Raw genomic sequence first — 22314 nt, forward strand, 5'->3', positions numbered from 1 at the left:
GTAATTAAACTCGCATTTTCCAATGTAAAATGAAATATTCAACAAAAAAATCTGTGAAGTAATCTGTACATAAACTAGAATATGGAAAAATGACTTTGCTAAGGAGCCTTTAAAACACGATTTGTAAGCCAGGTGTGGTGGTGCATGCCTGTGAACCCAGCAATTGAAAGACTGGGGCAGAATCACAGACTGGGCTGCACAGCCAGAATTCTCACCCTCCCCAATATTTGTACACACACCCCCTCCATAACCACAGCAACTCACAACTTCCTGAAACTGCAGCTCGAGGAGGAGATCCAAAGCTTCTGGCACTTATGACAAACAAGAAACAGGATTTTACTTTTATGAAAGATTCACTGGCCCCCCAAATCTTACTTCCATTTATTATTCCTACTTTCATACAATTATGCTATTCAAAACAGAAAATTTCCCATCAGGTGTACACTTCTGTATTTTCAACTGGACAGTGATGAGAAATTTTATATATACACATTCCTAACCTACGGTGTATGTGTGCATTTTTCATTTTATTCCCATTAGATATACCCTTCCATTTCATGGAGAAAAGATAAATACCTCAAATGTGGAAAACTATATTTAAAGTAACAACTATATCTTTTTTTCCTATCATAATTTATCTTTGGCATTATGTTTGCCAAATTTATTTCAAAATCTTATGTACATTGTCTACCTCCAAGACAGCTGGTATTCTTTGTGTACTTAACTTTTAGTACAGATAAAAAGAAACCAAGTAGGTATTTCAAAACGACTAAATAGCAGGAGTAACTGAGGACTAAATGCTCAGTGGTTAATGTAGCCTACAACTTTTGCACAGTTCTCAGATCTCAGAACCAGCAGTTCACAACTGCCTGGAACTGCAGCTGCAGGAGGGGAAACAGCTTCGGGCAAACATGTGCCCACACAATACCCATAACTAAAAAATAACAACAAATCACACACACACACAATTTTTAAAAATCTTATCACCAAAACAAACTCGGTCCTTTAAACTTCATAGAAATACACAACACAAGTTCTCCATTCCCACCTCCAGTTTATTATGTTTTATACAAACATAACTGCATCCAATAAAAAAGGAAAGGATTCTCTATGCAATAACAACTACCTTTAAGATTGTTTACATATGGAAATACAGTAAATAAGAGATTCAACTCAAACATTTTCTGTCATATTATAAACAGCTAAAAGTATTTAAAAATTAATAAAGGCTATACTTTGTCGTACCTGCATATTTTAACAGATTCTACTTTGCTGATTTTTTTTTCAGACATGTCATGCAAACAGACACTCTCCCAGGAATGTTTTTTTGCTTGTTTATCTTCCCCCCCCAACAAGGTCTCCTTTAGCTGAGGCTAGCCTCAAACTTAGCTATCTAATGAAGGCTAGCCCTGACTTGATTCTCTTGCCTCTACCTCCCAAGTGCTGGGATTATACACAGGCATGTGCACTTTACCCAACTCCTAGGAATGTTTGAAATCAATCTGTATACTTAACGAAAATAAATAGTATAAATAACAACCACTTTATAAAATGCCCTCCCCACAAGCAAAAATTTCAAAGTGCTCACAAAAATTTTTACAATAATCTTACAAGGCACACACCAAACTTAAAACACCTTCAATCAAAATGTTCCAAATATTCAATATAGTTGATACTACTTCCTAAAAAAAAAACAAAAAAACAAAAAAAATCCCAGTTTTTTACTATAGTTTACCCTCTGCACCCATCCTTAGCCCTCCCCTCCAAAATTCACTCAGGAAGCAAAATTAGGAGAAGCACTTCAGTCACAAGTAAACAATTTCTCAGAGGGAAATACTCTCACAACTATAATTGGTCATTCTTAAGTCATATGGGAAAGGAAATTAGCCACTAGGGTGGTCTATTAACTAATGGAACAAAGTGTTTCCTTTAGAAAAGTTCTGTCTCCAAGACAGTACTCTAATAGGAGTGTTCATAAAGACATCAATGTCTCCTCTGTTCACATGAGGAATATAAACTTGTAGAAATTTAGACCTAGAAATAATTCTACAAATTATCATGATCAAAGTTATTTTATATAAAATTAAGAAAAGTTGCTGAAGAAGTGACCTGGTCAATGTCATTAATTAGTGACCTGGGTTATGAAGTTAATTGTGAGACCTAGATTCTTTAAAGTCTCCCCCAGAGTTAAAATTCTATAGAGATCATTACTCCCATGAAAGTGTCACAAAAATTATATTTAACACTTATAGATTTTTCACAACTCTTTTATAGTACAAAGTATATTACATGTTAAAATACCAAACTGTGTCAACAGAACTTAAACACAGTAGAAACTCTACACAGAGCTGAGTTATGTAGAGAAATAAGACGGCTTGAAAGTCAAAGCTTTCTACAGTCAGGAAAAGTGATTTGCCCTGCAGTAAATTTTGCTCTTCATTGTAAGGGCAAATAAAGTTTTGGATTTAGAGGTATTCATATACATGAGATACTAAAACTAATTATAGTAGCTTTTTAAATTTAAACTATTCACCTGGTGACTGCTTGAAAAGAAAATGTATATACAGGCAATTCAACACAGAAAAGGGGCCAGGCACATCCCAGTGTTCAAGAAGTTAGGCAACTTCGAGGTCAGCCTGGGCTATACAAATCAAGTTAAAAGTAAAGTAAGAGAGATTTAAAAAAAAAAAAAAGACTTGTTAATATACAGAAATGAAGCTCAAAGGCATTACATTGTATAAAAAAAAATCAAAAAGTAACATACTAGAAGATTCCAGTTTTGTATTACCCCACATTTTAACAAATTATAGTGATGAAGAACTCTTCCTAGAATTTAGAGTTGGAAGAGTAAATTCTATTGGAGCAGCATAAGGGCACTCTGGAAGGTGATGGAACTGTTCTGTGTCCCAACTGCAGAAAATTATTACATGTATTAAATTCACAGAAAACTCCTCAGAGAAAGGTCAATTTTAGTGCATGTTAACCAAAGCAAACAAAACAAAAATCCCTAAGTAAACAGTAGGTATCTTTAATAAAACTGAAATATTTAGAAAAAATAATTTTCCAATCTAAGCCAAGAAAATACGTGCATTGGTCACTGAGTTCTTAATTCAACTATATAATATGTAATCAGGAATAGGATCCAATTACATATTCTCTTGGATATTTAAATAATGCAACTCTAAGGAAATCTGCTGGTCCCATGTGAATATAGATTGTACTCTTTTAAAACAATACTTGGGTGTTCTAGCTATAATCCAATTACACTAGTTAAACATTAAAAACTAAACTGTTAGTCCTGCTTTCAAAATTAATAGTAATTAATTTTGAAACACTATGCTTTCAAATCTATTTTATCATTTGAACTTATTAAAGTTACTATATAATTTAACATTAAATCACTAATCTAAAAACAACAGATCAGAATCTGCAGTTCCTGCTGAACAGAGGATTAAAACTAATGTGTGAGAAAACACAGAATACCATAAATTTAATCACTCCACTCACAACTTTGGAACTATTAGAAATTCAGAATGAATAATAGGTAGGAAAAACAAAAACAAAAGCTAAAGATTGGGGTGGATGGAGAAATATAACACCACCAATGTTGCATTTTTAAAAACTTGCTTTCATCGCAAGTTCATGATTTGATTACAATAGACTCTGCCGTTTGAGATCAGGCCTAGATAGTTTTTCACCACTGCTTCTGCCATGAACAGAGGTTAAGTGCTTTTTGAGAGCAGATTTGTGTTTGAAATCCATATCGCAACAATGGCATTTATATGGTCGGTCCCCACTGTGTATGTTCAAGTGGTCCTGAAGTGTGCTTTTAGCAGTAAAGGTCTTCAAGCACACAGTACACTGAAAGGGTCGTATACCCATGTGTCCTCGAATATGCCGGTTGAGATTTTTCTTCTGTGTAAATGTTTTCCCACACTGCAAGCACAAAAACAGTTTATGCATCTTAAGGTGACGCAGATAGTTTTCTACATGAAGAAAGCCCCTTGGGCACCTGGGGCACTGATGCCTCAATGAAAAATTCTCATCTAGATTCTGGATCTCATTTACGGTACCATGGCTTCCATCAGTATTCTCACAAAATAACCCTTGATTTTGGTTTCCGGGAACTTCTGCCACTCTGCTCTCAACTGTAGAATTGATCAATGAATGCTGTGTTTCAGGGAAATACATGCTTGCTTTGGATGATGTACAAGGCTGTGAAAACTGCCCATTCTCTACACTATCTGTACTGATCGACTCTACATGGAGGATACAAATTTCATTCTCTTTAAAACCACTATCTACTGTACAGAGCTCTGGAGACTTCATTTCCCTCTGTTCTGATGTCAGCCTCTCCACAGCAGACTGTAATGTGTTGCTTTCCTCTTCTTTAACATGGAAATCTAGGTTTACGGGACTATCTTCTGAAATTTCAATTATCTCACAGTCTTTATCAGAGTTTTCCTCTTCATTCTTAACATCTGTATCCGAAGATTGACACAAGTCAGTGTGTTGGTTATTTTTCATAGAAAGATCAATTTCCAGATACTTGGACAAAGCTTCTGTGCATTTTTCTACAATGTGAACCATCTGGAGATAACTGGCAGCAGTCAGGTATTTCAGAAGCTCTTTCCTTTTCACTTCAAGTGCTCCAGTATAGCAGGACAGCAACAACTTTCTGCCAACTTCTGCACTCTGCAGAATGGTGATTCTGACATGCTTTGACTGTGTTAGCAAAAACTGATCTCTCATGAAAGTGGAACAAGCAGCCAAAATCACCTTGTGACCCTGGAACTCCGTATCATTAATATAAATTGATACATCACAAAATAAATTCTGCTGTCTCAAGAGATTCATTTTCTGTAAGACCACATCTCCTTGCTGTTCAAACTGGAAGTGTAGAACATCAGACTCAGCAGCCATGGTCAAAATCTATGCAAAACAGAGCACAAGCATTGATACAGCATACGCAACGCTTTTTTACGTTATTAACGTCAAGAGTCACCCACGTCCCAACATACATTAGGAAAAATGAAGACCTAAACTCTACTTTGGGTGTTAGGAGTGAATCTGTCCCCAAATCACCCCCTATAAATCCAAAATGTCATAATGCATTTGTGTCATCATATGGTACATAATTTTTAAATACCAGTAATGGGTACAGTGACACAAAGAGTACACTTTTTATCTTAAATTAGAAAACGTAATCTTCAAATTGCCTATTACTACCCCCCATTACAAGTCCCCTGTCCTGCCTTGACCATTGTAATGACTTTCAACAGGTATCCCGACAAAGCACTATTTGAATATTCCGAGCTACATCCTGAATTCCCACTAACATTATGATTTAAAAAAGGAGGAGAGGAAAAAAAAAACTTATGCTTTAAGCCCACTGTTTCTTCCACTTCCTGGACAGCCTTTCATTCTTAAAAAGAATGCAAACTCCTTCAGGATTTCCGCCCTACCACACGTTTTACAGTTCGATCTTGATCTGTTTTTCAAATACCCATCGTTGTACAGATAAAACCATGAGCCCCATTTGCCTATTACATTCACGCTTCCTGCTCCATTTCCCAATTCGTGCTTTAGCTCTGTTGAGCCCAAACACAAACGTGACTCTTCGTCTTCCAGAGAATCTTTTGATCCTTATTTTGTGTTCACCCAGTGATCGCAGCGGCCCACACATAGCAGGAGGGGCTGACGTGAACCCAAGAGGGCCAGCCTGCCAACTCCCTCCGGAACCGCAGAAGGTTCCCACGCCGAGCCTTACGAAGGTCAAGGCCCAGCCGGCCAGGCCGGTACGATTCCAGGCTGGGGCTGAAGCCGAGGCCGCCCTGGCTGCAATCCCGCGCAACGTCGTCCCCTAGCCTCATCCCCAGGCAAGTCTCCTTCACTTTCACTTACCGACTAGCTAAACAGGCTTCGAGGCTTCCGCAGCAACGGCGGCCCAGGCCGGAAGATGGACCTTAGCCCAAGAGGAAACGCTTCCGGTGCCAAACAGTCTAGACGCCCCGGAAGGACATCCTGACCTGCTCTTTCTTCCTCACTTTGTCCGCTCCTGGAACGACAGAAAGACGTCAGAATACCGGAGAGCCGGTCTTTTCTGGCAGTTCCCGCCCTACTGTGAAGCTAGTTATAACGAGTGAAGAACGCTCAAGGCCGGAACCGCAGACGAGCTGAGCAGCGGGGCCGAAGGAAAGGACCTCGTGGCTCAAGTTTTGGGCTGGCCCCAAACTCTGGGTCCAACTCCACCACCGTTTCCACCCTCCCCTCCTCACCCTGCTTCGGAGCTTCGGACAGTCTGTCATGAAGAATGTTTCTATGCGCCCAGTTCAGAAAGGATTTTTCTCTTCCTTTGGGTGATGGGAACTGCACATTGGGCCTTGCGAACGCAAAACACTGCTTTGCCACTTACCCTTCAAAACTGGCTTATACCGAAATCTCGAAACTGCTCCTCAATGAAGTTGGGATCCAGTTGGAAATGAATTCTCTTCAAAACTGAACCTACAACCTACATCGAAATATATGCTACATCAAGGGAGGGGATTACTTAGGACAATATGTACCTAACTTTGCATTAGCGGAGTGAAGATTTTTTGTGTACCTGTTGCCAGAGCCCAGGCTCCTGGAATGCTAGGCCAGCACTCTACACCAGTGAGTCACACATATCAGCACTGAAACTGGGGTCCTTTATTCTCTGCAGCTTCATAAAGCAGTAACTGGTTCTACTAATAACTTATTTCTAGTTAACCCACACTTTCTTCAAAAGGCAATCTAAAAATTTCTAGTGCTAAGGCTCAAACCCAGGGTCTTTGCATGCATTTTTCAGCCCCTCACCATCCTTAAGATATGTTTTAAAGAATAAAAACAGGCGGTAATGGCACATGCCTTAATTCCAGCACTTAAGAGACAGAGACAGGTGAGTCTCTGTGAGTTTGAGGCTAGCCTGGTCTACAGAGTGAGTTCCAGGACAGTTAGCTAGAGATGTTACACAGAAACCCTATCTTGAAAAACAAAACCAACAGCAAAAAATTAAAACATTTTTGAATTTAAATCCAAGCAACTGAGAAAGAAGGGAAGACAGTAAGAAAATAAGTCAATGACACACAGTTTAACTGTCACACTTTTATTAAGGAAATGTCCCCGTTTTAAGTAAAGAGGTAGTTCAAAGTATGTCTAACATACAACAGATTTTAGAACAGCCATTCATGAGCTGAAATGAAATGTTCTGAGTTGTTTGTTGAGACAGTATTTTAGAAATGGTGACACTAGTCACCTTTCACAAGTCTTCTAAAGCAAAATCATACCTGCTTTACCTCACAGTCACTTCAGTTTGGAGCTCGTTTTAATATTAAATAATAAATAAATAACATCAAATTTTAAAAGACCAAACTGCAGTAAAGAGAGTCCTTTTCCTTTTGAAGTTTTCCTGGGAATCCATACAACACAAATATTGAGCCCAGCACTCAGGAGGCTGAGACAGCAAAGAGTACAATAGTGAGATCCTGCCCCCCCCCCAAAAAAAACCAAAAAACCCAAATGCTGGGTAACTAAGATTTATACCCTGACCCCATATAATCATGACTAGTGTTAAACCTCTTCCACCATAAAATAACTTGACCTCTTTGCAATTAAATCTGAGAAATGTGTAAGAACCCTAGTCCCACCAAACTGAAATGTCTTGCAGAAATGAGACCTCTCCAGGCAAGAAATGAAAGAGACCATAAATTAGGTAAGAGGTTTGCAAACAGTGAGAAGTGAAAATTTTAATAGCAGAAAACACTTAAGAAAACTAACATTACATCAGTGGTTCTCAACCATATAGTTCCTCGTAATATAAATCTGTGTTTTCCAATGGCCTTGGGGTGATCCCTATGAAAGGGTCATTCAACACCTCCCTACACCCAAATTGGGCTGGAGACCCAGTTTGAGAACCACTGCCTTAAATGCTTGAAAAAAAAGGGGGGGCAGCCATTCTTAGTTATGAAATAAATTGGGGACCTTGTCTCACTAAAATCACTTGGCACTGTAAGTCCTACAACAAGGATATATCAATTCCTATCCTCAGAATCTAACATAGTGTCTGGAAATACCAGTTGCTTATTAATGTCTCTTGAGGCTATGGGAGTTGCTCAGTGATAGAGAACATGGTCAGTGTGTTTGAGGTCTTGGGTTCAAACTCCCAAGCATTTAAAAAAAAGAAAGAAAAAAAGGCTTCTGAGTGACTGAAATAAATCAAGATACTGCCTCCAACATAAGAGGGCAGTATTATTTGAACCCATTCTGTTTTTAGTCTTCAGACTACTAACAGCAACCAGACCCCCCCCAAAAAAAACATGTATAGTCCCATTATTTTGAAATGTTCCTATGAAAAAATAAACTCAGAGAAAATATTCAAAACATTAGATGACATAGTAGAATCCCATTGTTGCTCTTTGGAAAAATCATTAAAATTCAGAATCCTAGAAAGCACTATTAGACTATACAGTGAGTGATGTTGAACATAAAGTACCAACAAGTCTTATTAGTCAACCGTATTCTTATTTATTTAGTAGAAATTATGCCTCAAATCTGAGCCATGTGTAAATATATCAAATTATAACAAATTAACACCTCTTGCCATCTATATATAAATTAAGTTTAACTTTTGAATTATCTGTACATGTACTCTCATAACTCAAAAAAAAAGTCTGGTGGAAATAAAGTTTCTCATATAAATTTAGTTTCATATTTGAATCTATCTCACATTATTCTAATTTGCCCTTCCCTTCATACCTAAACCAGCCACTCATTTAGAAATAATACAATATTCATTTATCTAGAACACAAATAACAGGCTAGAATTGTAGTTCAGTGGCAGGTTCAGTGCTTGTCTAGCACATATGAGATACTGGGATGACTCCCAGCACCACTACAATAATTACATTTATTTAGTTCTTAGTCCAGGCTGACCTTTAACTTACAGCAACCCTCCTGCTTCAACTGCGTAAGTCACCAAAATAAAATCAGTTTAAAAAAGTAATTATCACAAGTCCTTCTGTAACATTTTGTTGGCAAATCCTAGGCTGTCTCTAAAAGCCAAAAGGGATATACATTAGTGAAGCAAAACTGGAAATTTTCTGTTAATGTACTATTGTTCACCATCTTTTAAAGCCAAGGTATAGCAGAAGAGAGGCATGGGAACATTCATTCATATTTAGCCAGGTGTACTTTTTTTTTTCTTTTTGGTGAGTGCTGACTCTGAATGCTCCTACTTAAAATGACAGAGATAGTATAAACAATCTTGTAAGAGTTTCTAAGTTCTCTGGCAATCCTACACCTTACTGTGACCCTTTGGTCAGAAACAAACTCAAAATTATGTCTGAAATGTACTTTAGGATAAAGAATTGTTTTTTTCCATCCTTCAAGACCATCTATGAAAGGTGGCAAAGTACACAGTGTAACTCTAAGACTATCTAAAAGCAAAAATTCTGGTTGTCTTCTGTATACCACTTAATTTTTTTTCATGTTTTCAAGATGAAGGTATACGAAAAAAGGAAAACTGGAAGATACTGTAAACAGCACAAAAGGGATGGCCAAACTCACCTTTCTTATCAAATAAACTCTGATATACAGGTCAGACTCCAATATATCTATTTCTATAGAGGCCATTCATTATTCTTTAGCTCACTTAAATATGCCCAAAGCACTTCCAATTACAAGAGCATCAACAACTGCTGGTCTCTTGTTTAGGAAACCTTCCAGGTGCCCACTGTTCTTTTATTATACTTCTATTATTTGTTGATTATCCTCCCCACAGTGGGAAGATGTTGCTGAAAGAACTGTATTCTGGGTTATGAGAACAATTCAGTGGGCTGTGTTAGTGTTTAAAGTACAAACAGACATACTTCTTCATAGCAGCCCCCCCCCCAAAAGTACAAATGGTAGGAAAGAGACTCACTCATCAGTCTTAGACGAATCACAGTAGACAGAGGCTCTATCACATATTTAGGTCAACAGCAGTATCACCTCATATCCCAGCCTCATTTCCCTCAACGAAAAGTGTGAACTTTTCTAAGTACAGCATCTATTGGTGGGAAGTAGGTGATGTTATTTGTTAGTACCTTCAGATGTGCTCGGTAAAAAGATTAGAACAGTGTCAGTCTAAGCCATGTATTGACACTAGGTAGACAAATGGAATTATTTTTTAGAAAAGGAAAATAGACATCACAAAATAAATAACTCAAAAAAGAGTTGGGAGAGGGCTAAAGAAAAGCAAAGCCACTGCAAGTGGGAGTTGCCTGGTCTGCTGCTGCTTACCCATGACCACCTGCTTGGAGGCTTTGGAGAAGAAACTATCCAAACCATGTCTAAAAAGACTTAGTCAATTCTACCTGTGAGTACTAGGCCCCTCCTCAGCTTACACATGTACTCTCACTCCTTAAGCTGAGGACAGCTTGGGTCAGTTTACCTGCATCCAGGACCTGTGTTGCATCAGGTTGTGGTTGACAACCTTTAGAGTCTGTGACTGTTGTACATGCGAAAGAATCAAAATCCACAGTGAGGTCTTGCACATTCCTCTCATTGGCATTATCAAAGCTGTTTTTGCCATGCAGCTGTTTAAGGTGTTTCCTCAAAACTGGCTTATGTGCAAAAACCATGTCACAATAGTTACATTTATGGGGCTTATCTCCACTGTGAAGGTTAAGATGGTCCTGTAAGGAACACTTCTGAGAAAAGGTTTTCCCACAGATTTTACACTGGAAAGGTTTAATTCCGGCATGTACACGCATGTGTCGATGAAGATTGCCTTTCTGAGTGAAAGTCTTGCCGCAGAGTAGACACATAAAGAGTTTGTGCATTTTTAAATGGTTGGCGTAGTTCTCCAGGTGACGGAACACCCTGGTACACTTTGGGCATTGGTGATGCCACTGTAAGCCTTTGTCTACACCTCGAATATTAGGCCCAAAAACATCTTTTGAGGTCATGATGAGGTCATCATTGCCTGTGTAAGAGAGGGCGTAATTGTGGAGATGGCTCTGGTCTAGTTCACTTACTCTGTTTTCCACAGTTGAGTTTATCAGAGAGTGCTGAGGTTCTGATGAATGTAAAGCAGTGGGTTCAGAAGAAATGTACTGGTTCTGATCTTTTTTACTTCTAACCTCTGAAACATCCCCAATAGATTCTACCTTAACAATCTGAATATCACTGTCCTCCATATCCATACTGTCTTCAGATGGATGAACACAAGGTAAGTCCTGTTTTGGAGAGCCTCTGGCATCTCCCTGCTGTTCTTTCGACTGGGAAGAAGCACTTTGTGGTTCACATCCCTCTTTACTATCCATTGGTTGTTTTGGCTTTATAAACTTCCACAGCGCCTGTGTGCACCGTTCTACAATGTGGCTCATCTGAAGAAAACTCGCAGCAGTCAAGTAATTTACCAGTTCCATCTCAGGGAATTCCAGCACACCACTATAGCACGATAAGAGCAATTGTCTCCCCACTTCAGAACTTTGTAATATGGAGATTTTCACCTCTTGGGAATCATTCAGTAAAAACTGGTCTCTTAAGAAGGGGGAACCTGCAGCAAAAACAATTTTATGCCCCTGCACCTCAACATCATCTATGAGAACCGTAACATCACAAAATTTATTCTCTTCTCTTAATTTGTTCATTTTTTGTAACATTGAATCTCCATAATTTTCAAACTTGAAGTGAAGGAGATCTGATCTTTCAGACATTTTGGCAGACCTAAAGAACAGAAATGTAAAAAAGGTGGAATTTAAGAAAATTTAAACAATTTAGAAACCTGGATTTACCTTTCAAAACCAAATGTGTTGTCATGTCTGTTTTGTATGTATCCAAAAAGCTATAATAACAGCTCTCAAAGGTCGTTGATAATTCTTCTTGACCAGTATCAGGTGCTAACTGTTCCCGATAAGTAGACACATAGAAATGTAAATAACTGGGCATTCACTCAATTTTTCAAGACACTTAACACAACAACAATGCTCAAGTTAGTTCAAGAAATTTATTTTTCATGTCTCAAATGAAAATTCTACCTATTAAAAATAAAACATCATAACCCAACTAACAATGAAGACATTATTTTCTTTTACATGAAAGATGTACCTGCTTTTTCAAAAACAAAATGCCTTTTTTGTTTCTTATTTTTATTCTTGTTTTGCCTGCATCCATAGCTGTGTGCCTGATCCCCACAGAGACCAGAAGAGTGTCAGATTCTCTGGAACTTGAGTTACAGATGGTTGTCAGCTGCCATGTGGATGTTGGGAATCAAAATGGAGTCCTCTTGAAAAGCAGCCAGTGCTCTTAACCACTAAGCTATCTCCCTAATCCCTTTCTTTCTATTTTAGAATTTACAGGGGCACTGTTTGCTGGGAACTGCTACCCTCCTTTTCTGTTTAAACTGGTATGAATTTATTCATATAGCTATTCCTGTGATAAAAGTCACAGACTTAAAGAGACAATGCTTAGTCACAGATAAAGACACAATTCTTTATCCTGTGCATTACAGATAAATCTAAACTCTCTTGTAAGGAGAAGAAAACACTATCAGATAAATCAATCAGTGGGGGTATGAGTGAGAATAGGTGCAGATTCAATACTTACTAGATTGTTCTTTCCTTCTTACCTCTATGTTTACATCATTTCTCATGTGGACTACTAGAATTGATTCCTAAATGTTTTCCTTGGATTCCAACTCCTCTTCTCTGAAACTCAACATATATACCACATTTCAAAAACAGTAGGTTATATCTAACCCATTTAAATTTCTACTCAATGTCTCTTGGATGAAGGTTAGCCTTTTGGTTATAAGTCAATTAACTAAAACTAATAAAGGTAAATAATGGTATAACATAGTCAATCACAGAGAAGGTTTCTTTGCCAAAACTCCCTGCATAGGGTTCAGAATATCCAGAATATCTATAGCTCAGTAGTAGATAATCTGCCTACTCATTATGTGAAGCTGGGCTCAAGCCACAACACTGTTAAAAATAAGCAAATGAAACTAATTCTGCATATTGTTCTGTTTATATGACAAATCTTTCCTGAGAAAGTCGTCATGTTCTGATTGCATTCTTTCCAGGTCTTCTCATAACTTGGCTTCTCATGTATATTTCTAAAAGGGAAGGATGAATTAGCCACATCAATACCATAATCCAGTCTACTAACTAATCACAAAAATAACTAATATTGTTTCCTTTCCTTTTCTTTCTTTTTTAAATTTTTATTCATTTATTTATTTATTTGGTTTTTCAAGACAGGGTTTCTCTGTGCAGCTTTGGAGCCTGTCCTGGAACTTGCTCTGTAGACCAGGCTGGCCTTGACCTCACAGAGACCCACCAATCTCTGCCTCCAGAGAGCTAGGATTAAAGGTGTGTACCACCACCATGTGGCTCTGGTATTCTCTTTTAAGAAACCAGTCTTCTATCAGGTCAGTAAGAATGTCCCTTCTGTCTTTCAAAAGCAGTTCTATAATCTCAGCAGGTTAGGAAATCCAGCTTGAATCCTGTGTACTCAACAGCCATTTACTTGATAGTCAAAATGAGACACCCAGATTTTCCTGAATACATCAAGATTTTGTCTTTTGCTTTGTTTTGTTTGTTTTTGAGATAGGGCCTCTCTGTGTAGCCCCAGCTGTCCTGGAACTTTCTTTGTAGATCAGGCTGGCCTAGAACTCAGAGATCCGCCTGCCTCTGCCTCCTAAGTGCTAGAATCAAAGATGTGCACCACCAAGTCAGGCATCACATCTAAATTCTGAAGCCTAAAATTCATAACCTTATTATTTCAAAGTGTCAGCTCCTGATGACAGAGTTCAGGTGTTTGTTATTTCTCAGTGCTTGGTAGATAATGTATCATCTATTTGCTTGAAGCTTATCACACACATTGCACTAATCTAGAACACTGCATTCTAGCCAGTCTAGTGCTGTTTCCTGACAGGCACTTTTCCAAACAATTAGAGCAAAAGAGTTGTCTCTAGGGCCCTGAGCACAGTACTTCTACATAACACTCAAAAATGCTTTATCAAATAATTCCTTCCTGTTCAAACATAAATTCCCTGGCATTAGGCAGCAACATATACATCTTATTATGTCATGGGACCAAAGCTGGAAACAGTCTGCTTTCACTTCAAATTCTTACTGCAGTCACCCTGCTTCTTCCACTGTTGACCAAACTCTCCTCTGTTCAAACTGGTGCACACTGCTATCACCCACACCATATCAAATACACAGGAAGGGCTTGGTGTGCAGCAGTGAAACCTACAGCATTAGTCTCACCATAAAAAGAATTTTGTTAAGTAGACCAGGTCTTCCATGAGTGAGGCCACAAGGACCTATAAAGGAATGAAAATGGAAATAAGAAACAAGCAAAAAAATAGTAAAAGGTATTTCAGAGAACTTGATAACTGATAATGAGAATAAAAAAAGAAAGAAGAAGGAAAACCAAAACCAAACGAAAAGCCCAATGGCACACTCAGTACTCAGAACCTAAGGTAGGTAGAGTGCAAGAGCCTGGCTAGGCTGAGCTACACAGTGAGATCCTATCTCAAAAAATTCTAAATCTCAAGAGTTTAGCTGAATGTCACAGAAAGGGTACTCATTTAGGAGGATATGTCACATGTATGTTAATAATCACAAACTGGTAAGGTTTTCTCCGGGATGGCATTCTCAAAGTGGGGATAATAAATAATGGCAATAAAGGAACTGCATTGGAGAAGAGGAATGCAGAGAAACGAATGCAGCAGAGAAATCAATGAGCTTCAAAAAACAAGGGGAAATCTAGAAAACAGGGAATTTTATCAGTATTTGGAAGCAAACAAACTATTATCACTGGTCAGTTTCAGTGGCAGTAGTTTAAAAATTTCATTCTGTAACTGGAACAGTGAATGTTCCCATTTAACCAGAAGTTATAAAAATGACCATTGTTTCAAGTGGCTAAACAAAAGTGGCATTGTCTTTTTAGAGTTGAGCTGGTCTTGAATTCACTAAAGCAGTATTTTCCTAGTCATAGTAAAAAAACAAATTAATTGTTTCCAGCTAGAGTATAGCAGTACTCAGAATGTTTTAAATGTCTTTTGGGAAACTTGTTCCTTGTTTCTCTACAGAGGAGCCCGAGTATGGTTTCATTTAATCCGACTCATGAGTTCTCAACAGAATAGTCAAACAGGTGTCTCAAAACAAACAAACAAACAAACAAAACCGTGCTTTGATCTTCCTGCTGCAGTCCAAGAAAATTCAGGAAGTCTATTGTTTACTTTAGGAAGTTTTTTCCTAATATCTATCAGCCCAATTATCCATTTAATAATCTATTCCCAGGTCATATACTTTCATCATTAGCTATTTTCTGTCATTAGTCCACTTTGCCAATAGGTTTAGTTATTTGAGGACACAAACCAACTGTTTATTTCACTTTACACTGCTCATTAAACAAAACACAGCACTATAGTAACTCCTCGATATTTGCTGTGAAATTATTATTTACCTATAAGAGATGAATTTTTTAATACCATGATATCCTGTTTGTTTGGTTTTTTTGAAGATTTTATTATGTATACAGTGTTCTGCCTGTATTATGACTACAGACCAGAAGAGGGCACCAGATCTCATTATAGATAGTTTTGAGCCACCATGTGGTTGCTGGGAATTGAACTCACCACCTCTGGAAGAACAGCCAGTGCTCTTAACTGCTGAGCCATCTCTCCAGCCCTAATATCATATTTTGAGGACTCGAAGAACTCTTTAGATTATGTAGACCCAAATTTGCAATACCTTTTTTTAAAATAGAAAAAAATTCGTTGCAATAATTGATTGCTCAGTAGTAGAATATGTACTTAGTAGAAATGGAATTCTAGGTTTAATCCCAGCACCACATGTACATGAGCAAATAGGTGATATAAAAGTAAATGTATATGCACAGACAACCAAGTTAATATAAAATTATAGTAATCTGCAGTGGTAGTTTTTGGGGGTTGACACACACCTTTAATCCTAGTACTCAGGAGGCAAAGGCAGGCATATCTTTGTGAGTTTGAGGCCAGCCTGGTCTACAGAGTGAGTTCCAGGACAGCCAAGGCTGTGCAAAGAAACTCTATCTTGCGGTAATATGTATATATACATACACATGCATACATACATACATGCATGTATGTGTATGTATATAAAAAAAATCACCTAACAGGATTCATTCCTTTTACAAAATAATACCTTATGTCTTCTAAATTCTTATCACATTTCAAATATACTGCTAAAGGCTTTATCTAAATTAATTCATTTAGTTCTGAAAGTCTCTACTGTTAGGTTATTACTACTCCTGTTTGACTATAAAAAATGAAGCGGAGAGAACATAAATAATATGCTGAAATTAATAGAGATGAAATGGCTAATTGTTAGAGCTGAAATTTGCACTCAAGCTATGAATGAACACAGAAAATAAACGGATAAGCACAGCTTAGTTTAAGGATTTGTCTGAACTGTAATAATTCAGATTTTCATTCTCATATTGGGAATTACCAAGGAAATCTATGAAGCACTACACCATGATCTGTAGACTTTTGTATTTTAGTTATATTTCAGTAAAAAATGTTGGAGGAAGTGGGCTGGCCTCTTTTCCGGCTGTGGGATTCAGTTGCTGTTCTCCATTCCAGCAGAGGATATTGATTTGAGAATCTAACCCTAAATAAATAATCCTCTATTAGTCTCAATTCTGAGCTAGTGTGGGATTTCTTTTAAGCTCTATTTTTGGTCTGTTGCTGTGCTTTGTCAAGATTTAATTCCACAGAAAAAACTATCTGTTTTCTCAGTTTTATTTCTTCCCTACAGTAAGAATTCCTGCTCCTAACCTCATTACTAAATTTAATCAAGTTTAATTTCAACTTAACATACTTGAAAATACCTACTCTAAGTACTTAATGTTTACAATGAAGATGTTTATACTCTTGCACTATCCAAAATTAAGAAATTTGAAGATAAAAATATATAGGGAATGACTCAGTGGACAAACTTTTGCAATGCCATTATTTTAACACATCAAGACAGAAATGATGGGATTATGACTATAGGGAGAAAATTTTAAAATAATCTAAAACAAACAATGCTCAAAACAATGATCTTGCTATCATGATAGAGAACAGAGAAAATTATCAAGATAACTAAATATTTTGGCACAAGTGTCTGGATATATTTGAGTGTCATTTAGTAATCTATTGAACACTAAAGGGACAATCCTAAGGCTGGTCATTAAAATGTGCACGGGGGCCTTTGAGGCACCAGAGTAAAATCTAGTAATCTGGTTAGAAACAGGCCTGATGCTATAAAATAAACCTCAGTATAAATCGTAAATAAATTGTAAATGAAACTTTACATTGGAGTAAAAGAAATAAATACTTAAGTTAGCATAGAGTAGAAGAGGACCCTAGGACAAAAGAAAAAAAAGCATATATACAATATAATATAAACTTATCACTTACCACTTTCAACTTTGCTATCCTTATAGGTCTCTCTTAACCAATAAGCCTATCTTTCCTTACAATGTTTCTACTCCTTGACTCCTATATAGTCACCATATATGACTATATAGGACTCCGAAATCCAGTTCCAGTACAGGCTCCAAAGCTACAGAGAAACCCTGTCTTGAACCACCCCCCACGACAAAAAATAAAAAAAAAAAAATTCATTACTAGCTATATGGCCATGGGTGAATTACTTATTCAGTCTGTTTCAGTTTTCTTGTCAACCAATAGTAAATTACTTTATGAGACTGCTAAGGGAAATTAAATAAGCTCATAATTAAAGAACGTTCTGTCTGAATGTATGTGCCTAGTTTGCATGGTGTCAGTGGAGGTAAGAAGGTATCAGATTCCCCGGAACTGGAGTTATGGACGGTTGTGAAGCATGTCAGTCCTGAGAATTGAACAAGCAACTCATTTCTCCAGCCCATTAGTCCATTTTCAAAAGAGCTTAGGATGGTGTCTGTTGTGTGCTCTTTAAACATGTGTTGAGTAGCCAGGCAGTGGTAACACACCCCTTTAATCCCAGGACTTGGGAGGCAGAGTCAGGCAGAGCTCTGTGAGTTTAAGGCCAGCCTGGTCTATAGCAGGAGTGCCAGGACAGGTTCCAAAGCTACACAGAGAAACCCTGTCTCCAAAAACCAAAATAAAAATTTAAAAAAAATGTTGAATAAATAAACAAATAAAGTCTGTCAGTTTTCTTTGTGAAATCCTTCTTTTTTTCCCAATTGAGGACTCTGGTATTTTATATTGCATTACCTCATCTACTAAAATTAATTTTTACCAGGTCACTGATGGCCTGCTAATAGAAAAGATACTTTCTTTTTTCTTTCTCATTCCCCAGTAGCTGAGCACCATCCAGTGGACTCTCTTCAAAATTCTCTCCTCATAGCAGGGCACCATAGTTGTGTCTACCCGGTGTTCTTGGGTTTGTTTTTCTACCTCTCTCTGTGGGCTCTAATTTGCTTTTCTGTTTCATCTATAACCATCATCCTTCAAATCACCTTTTTTCATTGCTCAGTCCTTGATGCCAACTTTTCTCATGGTGTCTGCCGACATGCCAATTTTCAAACATTTTACCTGTAGCCCCAATATTTTGGCTGATCTCCAGATTTGTATTCCCAACTCTTAAGCTGGACAGTTATATGTGGTTAACCCTTTAGACAGAACTCAACATAAACAGAAAATAAATTTGTATTTCTTGCCAGCCTTATGGTTTTATTTCTGATTATGGCATCACCATTTTTTAAATGTCAAGTGCCTAATACTTAGGGTTTTTTCTTCCTTCAACGTATGATTATCTACATTAGCACTTTTTTCTCTATTTTAGATTTTATTGCATCTCACCAGGATGAACTCAATAATTTTTCAAAATAATCACCAACAGAAGTGTATTCTAGCTAAGAGAACCCAGATTCAGCTAGTTTCTTTTCAACCGGCTTCCCAGAAAAAATGACTTTCTGTGGTACAAATACGACCATATCAGTTTTCTGCTCAGAGAGTTTAAAAAAAAATTCATCTCCTTTTATTATCAATTAAACCTTTCACTATCTGGGCTTCATTTCACTTATCGGGTTCAAATTCCATCTTATGCACACAACCTCCCCTACTTCTATTCCTTTTTCTTTTCACACACACTCTATTACGTCGCAGTAGTACTAAAACTTTCCCTTTTGCCGCAAAAGTACTTCCACGAAGTAGAATTTAGAGGCCACTTTCTACCGGTTTCCCGCAACTGTCCCTAGAGCAGCTAATATAAGTAACCAATTGCATACCCCGACCCGGATACGAGCATCAATTTGTTCATATATCGTTTCCAAACGAGTATGAATACTAGATATGTGATGACCCTCCAATGTTTGGCATAGCGCCAGTAATACAAAAGGTGCTGTAGCCAGCGGCTGAGCAAGGGCAAAACCCCTCAAAGTCTGGCACTTACAGCAGTCTCGCAGTCGGCACTGAAGGCCTTGCCTTGGCTAGCTCCCCGCGGTTCAGTTTTCTGCTGGCCTCAAGTCCAGCACTTTTTACAAAATGCCAGAGTCTGGGGTCCTGGCCAGTTACAGGGCCCTAGGTAGAGGGTCCCAGGAGGCGGTCCCTGGGGCATCCTGAGACTCCCCACTGCAGATTCGCTAAGTGGAAGAGCGTGGGATGCATCATGGGCCGGTCCAAGGCTTAAGTCCCCCGGGGCCTAGACCAGCACCTCGACTCGCATCCCAGGGCAGATCACGACCAAACCAGATCCCCAACAGGGGCTCCATTTCCAGAGATCCGCACCCCCAGCCCGGCTCTCTGTTCGCCTCCGAACTTACAGACCCGAGGGGAAGGCCGCCATCTGGAACTGGCTCTGTCTGGAGCTCCGGCCCCTCGGGGCTCCGGGAAGGGGGAGGGGCAGGCAACCTGAGCCAAAGGGGGACCCAACGGAACCGGAAGGGCAGCCCTGGCCGGACAAAGACAACTTCCAGGTCCCATGGTCATCTCCGCCAATCGGAATGCTCGGAGGACGACGAGCCCCTGAGAGGGACTTCCCGCGTTGTGGGCGTGGCGTAGGCCAAGGCTGCGGAGTCGGCTTCGCCTGCGGGGTGTCTGTCTGTCTGTTCGGTTCGTTCTGCAGCTTCGGGTCTTCCATGGGATGCGAAGTCCCAGCTCTGTTCTCGGTGGCTGTCGTCACGCAGGGCTTACACCGTCCGCCTCCTGCATGGGCCTGAACAGCCTGTCTGCGCACAAGCCGTGGTAAGTCCCTCCCGCCCTGGGATGTGGACTCGCCGCGTGGGAGCCTGGAACGCCTAAAGCTGTTGGTTCCCCTCCCTTGTGGATACTGGTGTTTCTTAGGGACTCTTTCTTATGTGTTCCGGGCCAGTCTCTTGCCTTCCATAGCTTCGGTTACCCTGGAGGTTCACAGATCTCTCGTTAGCCTGAAAACCAGAGCCAACCATCTAGATAAATTTAGTGTTGATTGTCCAATGTTTTAATGTGCCTGTTTGAATAGCCTACCCAGCTATTGATTGTTGAAAGGAATCATCCACGTACTCTTCCCGATGAGAAAATTTGAATATCTTTCTGAATCCCCTTTGCTTTGCCAGTCCATTTGTTTGCTGCGTTATCTTCATTTATTTTATTTACCCTTTGGGGGCGTTATTATGTAAAAAACAAAATAATTGTCATTTTAATCATTTGCCAACCTAAAGTTAAGTGGCCTTGTGCAATGTTGTGTAACCACTACTAGCTATTCCCGCTTTACCACTTTCTATTCTTTTGTGGATATCCACTTTTTGTAACGTGTTAAAAACCTTTCGCCATTGAGTGTACTTGTTGAAAATCAATTAGCTTATGAGAGTTTTTTGCCGAGCTGTGAAGAGTACAGTGATCTATATCATTATTCATATTAGTACCATACTGCTTTGCAGGCAATTTTTTGCATTTATTATTCATCTTTCTTTAAGACTGTTTTGGTTCTTCAAGATATTTGGCACCTCCATTTGAATTTGGTATCAGGGATTGAACCAAGGTCTTTCTTGGTACTACACAAATACTGTACTACTGAGCTACATATCTATCCCTATTTTTGTATTGACTTGAGGACTGACTTTACCTTTACTTGGAAAAAGGCTTTTGGAAATGGAGTTTTATGGAATATGTAGGTTGCATTGGACAGTGTTAAGATTTTGATGTCTACCCGTACATAAACACAAGATGCTTCTTTTCTTTAACTCTTTATTAATTTCTTTCAACAATTAGTTTTCGACATTATTTGTTCATTCACACTTTTTGGTTGTTGTTGTTGTTGTTTTCCGAGACAGGGTTCTCTATGTAACCCTGGGTGCCCTAGAACTCACTCTGTAGACAAGGATGCCCTCAAAATCACAGAGATCCCCTTGTGTCCGCCTCCCGAGTGCTGGTTTCAAAGTGTGCACCACCACTGCCTGGTTTTATTCACACATTTTTATTTGATTTGCTTATTTAATTTTTTTTTCATATTTCTTACTGCTAGTGTCCAAAAATAATTTTAAAAAAACACTGATTTTTTTTTTTCATGTGTTGGTATAACTGTTGCAGTTCACTTATTCTGGTCGTTCTCTTGTGACCTCTTTTGATTTTCTACTATAGATTGGTGTAATCTATGAACAAAGATCATTTTACATTTCCAACAGGATGTTTTTTCTTTTTCTTGTCTAATAGTTCTAGGTATTATTATTAGTACAATGTTGAACAGGAGTAGTAAGAGTAAAGTAAAAGTGGGCGTCCTTGTTTTATTTCTGATGTTAAGAGGAATATTTTTATGCCTTGAATTATTATGTGTTTCACTGTGAGTTTTTCATAAGCACCTTTGCCATGTTGAAGAATTTTCTGCCCATTCTTTTGTTGTATCAATGTATTATTCCATTGATTGATTTTTGTTGAACCACCTTGCGTCCATGAAGTAGGCTGAATCCTACTTGGTCATGGTGAAATTCTTTTAATATGCTTTTGGGTTTAATGTATGCATAGTTTGCTGATTATTTTTATATCAAGTCTTCAGTGATACTGATCTATATTTTTATTTATCTATAATGCATTTGACTGATTTTGGTGTCAGTAATACTGACTTCATAGAATGTATTAGGAAGCATTCATTCCTCAATGTAAAAGTTTCAGGAAAACTCTGCTAATTCTTCCTTTAAACATTTAATAGAGCCGTGCAGTGCCAGCACATGCCTTTAATCCCAGCCTAGGTAGAGGGAGGCAGATCTCTGAGTTCAAGGCCAGCTTGGTCTACAGAGTGAGTTCCACGACAACCAGGGATGTTACGCAGAGAAGTCCTGTTTTGAAAC

The 22314-nt window shown here is 38.5% G+C and overlaps 3 protein-coding genes across 10 annotated transcripts in view; 1 reads left to right on the top strand and 2 right to left on the bottom strand.

Annotated features, from left to right (window-relative positions):
• Window positions 1-1034: 1034 nt before the first annotated feature.
• Window positions 1035-4923, bottom strand: Zbtb6 (zinc finger and BTB domain containing 6). The gene has a single exon (XM_048429213.3). It carries the CDS (start codon window positions 4921-4923, stop codon window positions 3652-3654), a length of 1272 nt encoding a protein of 423 aa, XP_048285170.1. The 3' UTR covers window positions 1035-3651.
• Window positions 4924-5926: 1003 nt separating this feature from the next.
• Window positions 5927-19937, bottom strand: Zbtb26 (zinc finger and BTB domain containing 26). 6 transcript variants are annotated; one of them, XM_048429210.2, is made up of 4 exons: window positions 19816-19933; window positions 10451-11730; window positions 6416-6511; window positions 5937-6058 (listed from the first exon to the last, which is right to left on the bottom strand). In XM_048429210.2, exons 1-3 carry the CDS (start codon window positions 19836-19838, stop codon window positions 6456-6458), a joined length of 1359 nt encoding a protein of 452 aa, XP_048285167.1. In that variant the 5' UTR covers window positions 19839-19933; the 3' UTR covers window positions 5937-6058; window positions 6416-6455. The 6 variants fall into 6 exon arrangements, 5 of the variants coding, with proteins under 5 accessions (XP_048285169.2, XP_048285165.1, XP_048285168.2 ...); XM_048429212.2 differs by lacking the exon at window positions 6416-6511 and having other exon boundaries at window positions 5927-6058; window positions 19820-19937; XM_048429208.2 differs by lacking the exon at window positions 6416-6511 and having other exon boundaries at window positions 5927-6058.
• A 103-nt stretch (window positions 19938-20040) lies between these two features.
• Window positions 20041-22314, top strand: part of Rabgap1 (RAB GTPase activating protein 1) — a 140534-nt gene continuing 138260 nt past the window's right edge. For 2 of the 3 annotated variants that reach the window (XM_048429201.3, XM_048429204.3), the window contains exon 1: window positions 20041-20236. The gene's annotated coding sequence lies outside the window, so the exon portion shown is untranslated. The remainder of the gene's footprint in view (window positions 20237-22314) is intronic. The other variant, XM_048429205.3, reaches the window with a different exon arrangement.

The sequence above is a fragment of the Myodes glareolus genome, chromosome 21 (genome assembly GCF_982192425.1).
Source record: "Myodes glareolus chromosome 21, mMyoGla1.1, whole genome shotgun sequence".
In the NCBI taxonomy this organism is placed as follows: Eukaryota; Metazoa; Chordata; class Mammalia; order Rodentia; family Cricetidae; genus Myodes; species Myodes glareolus.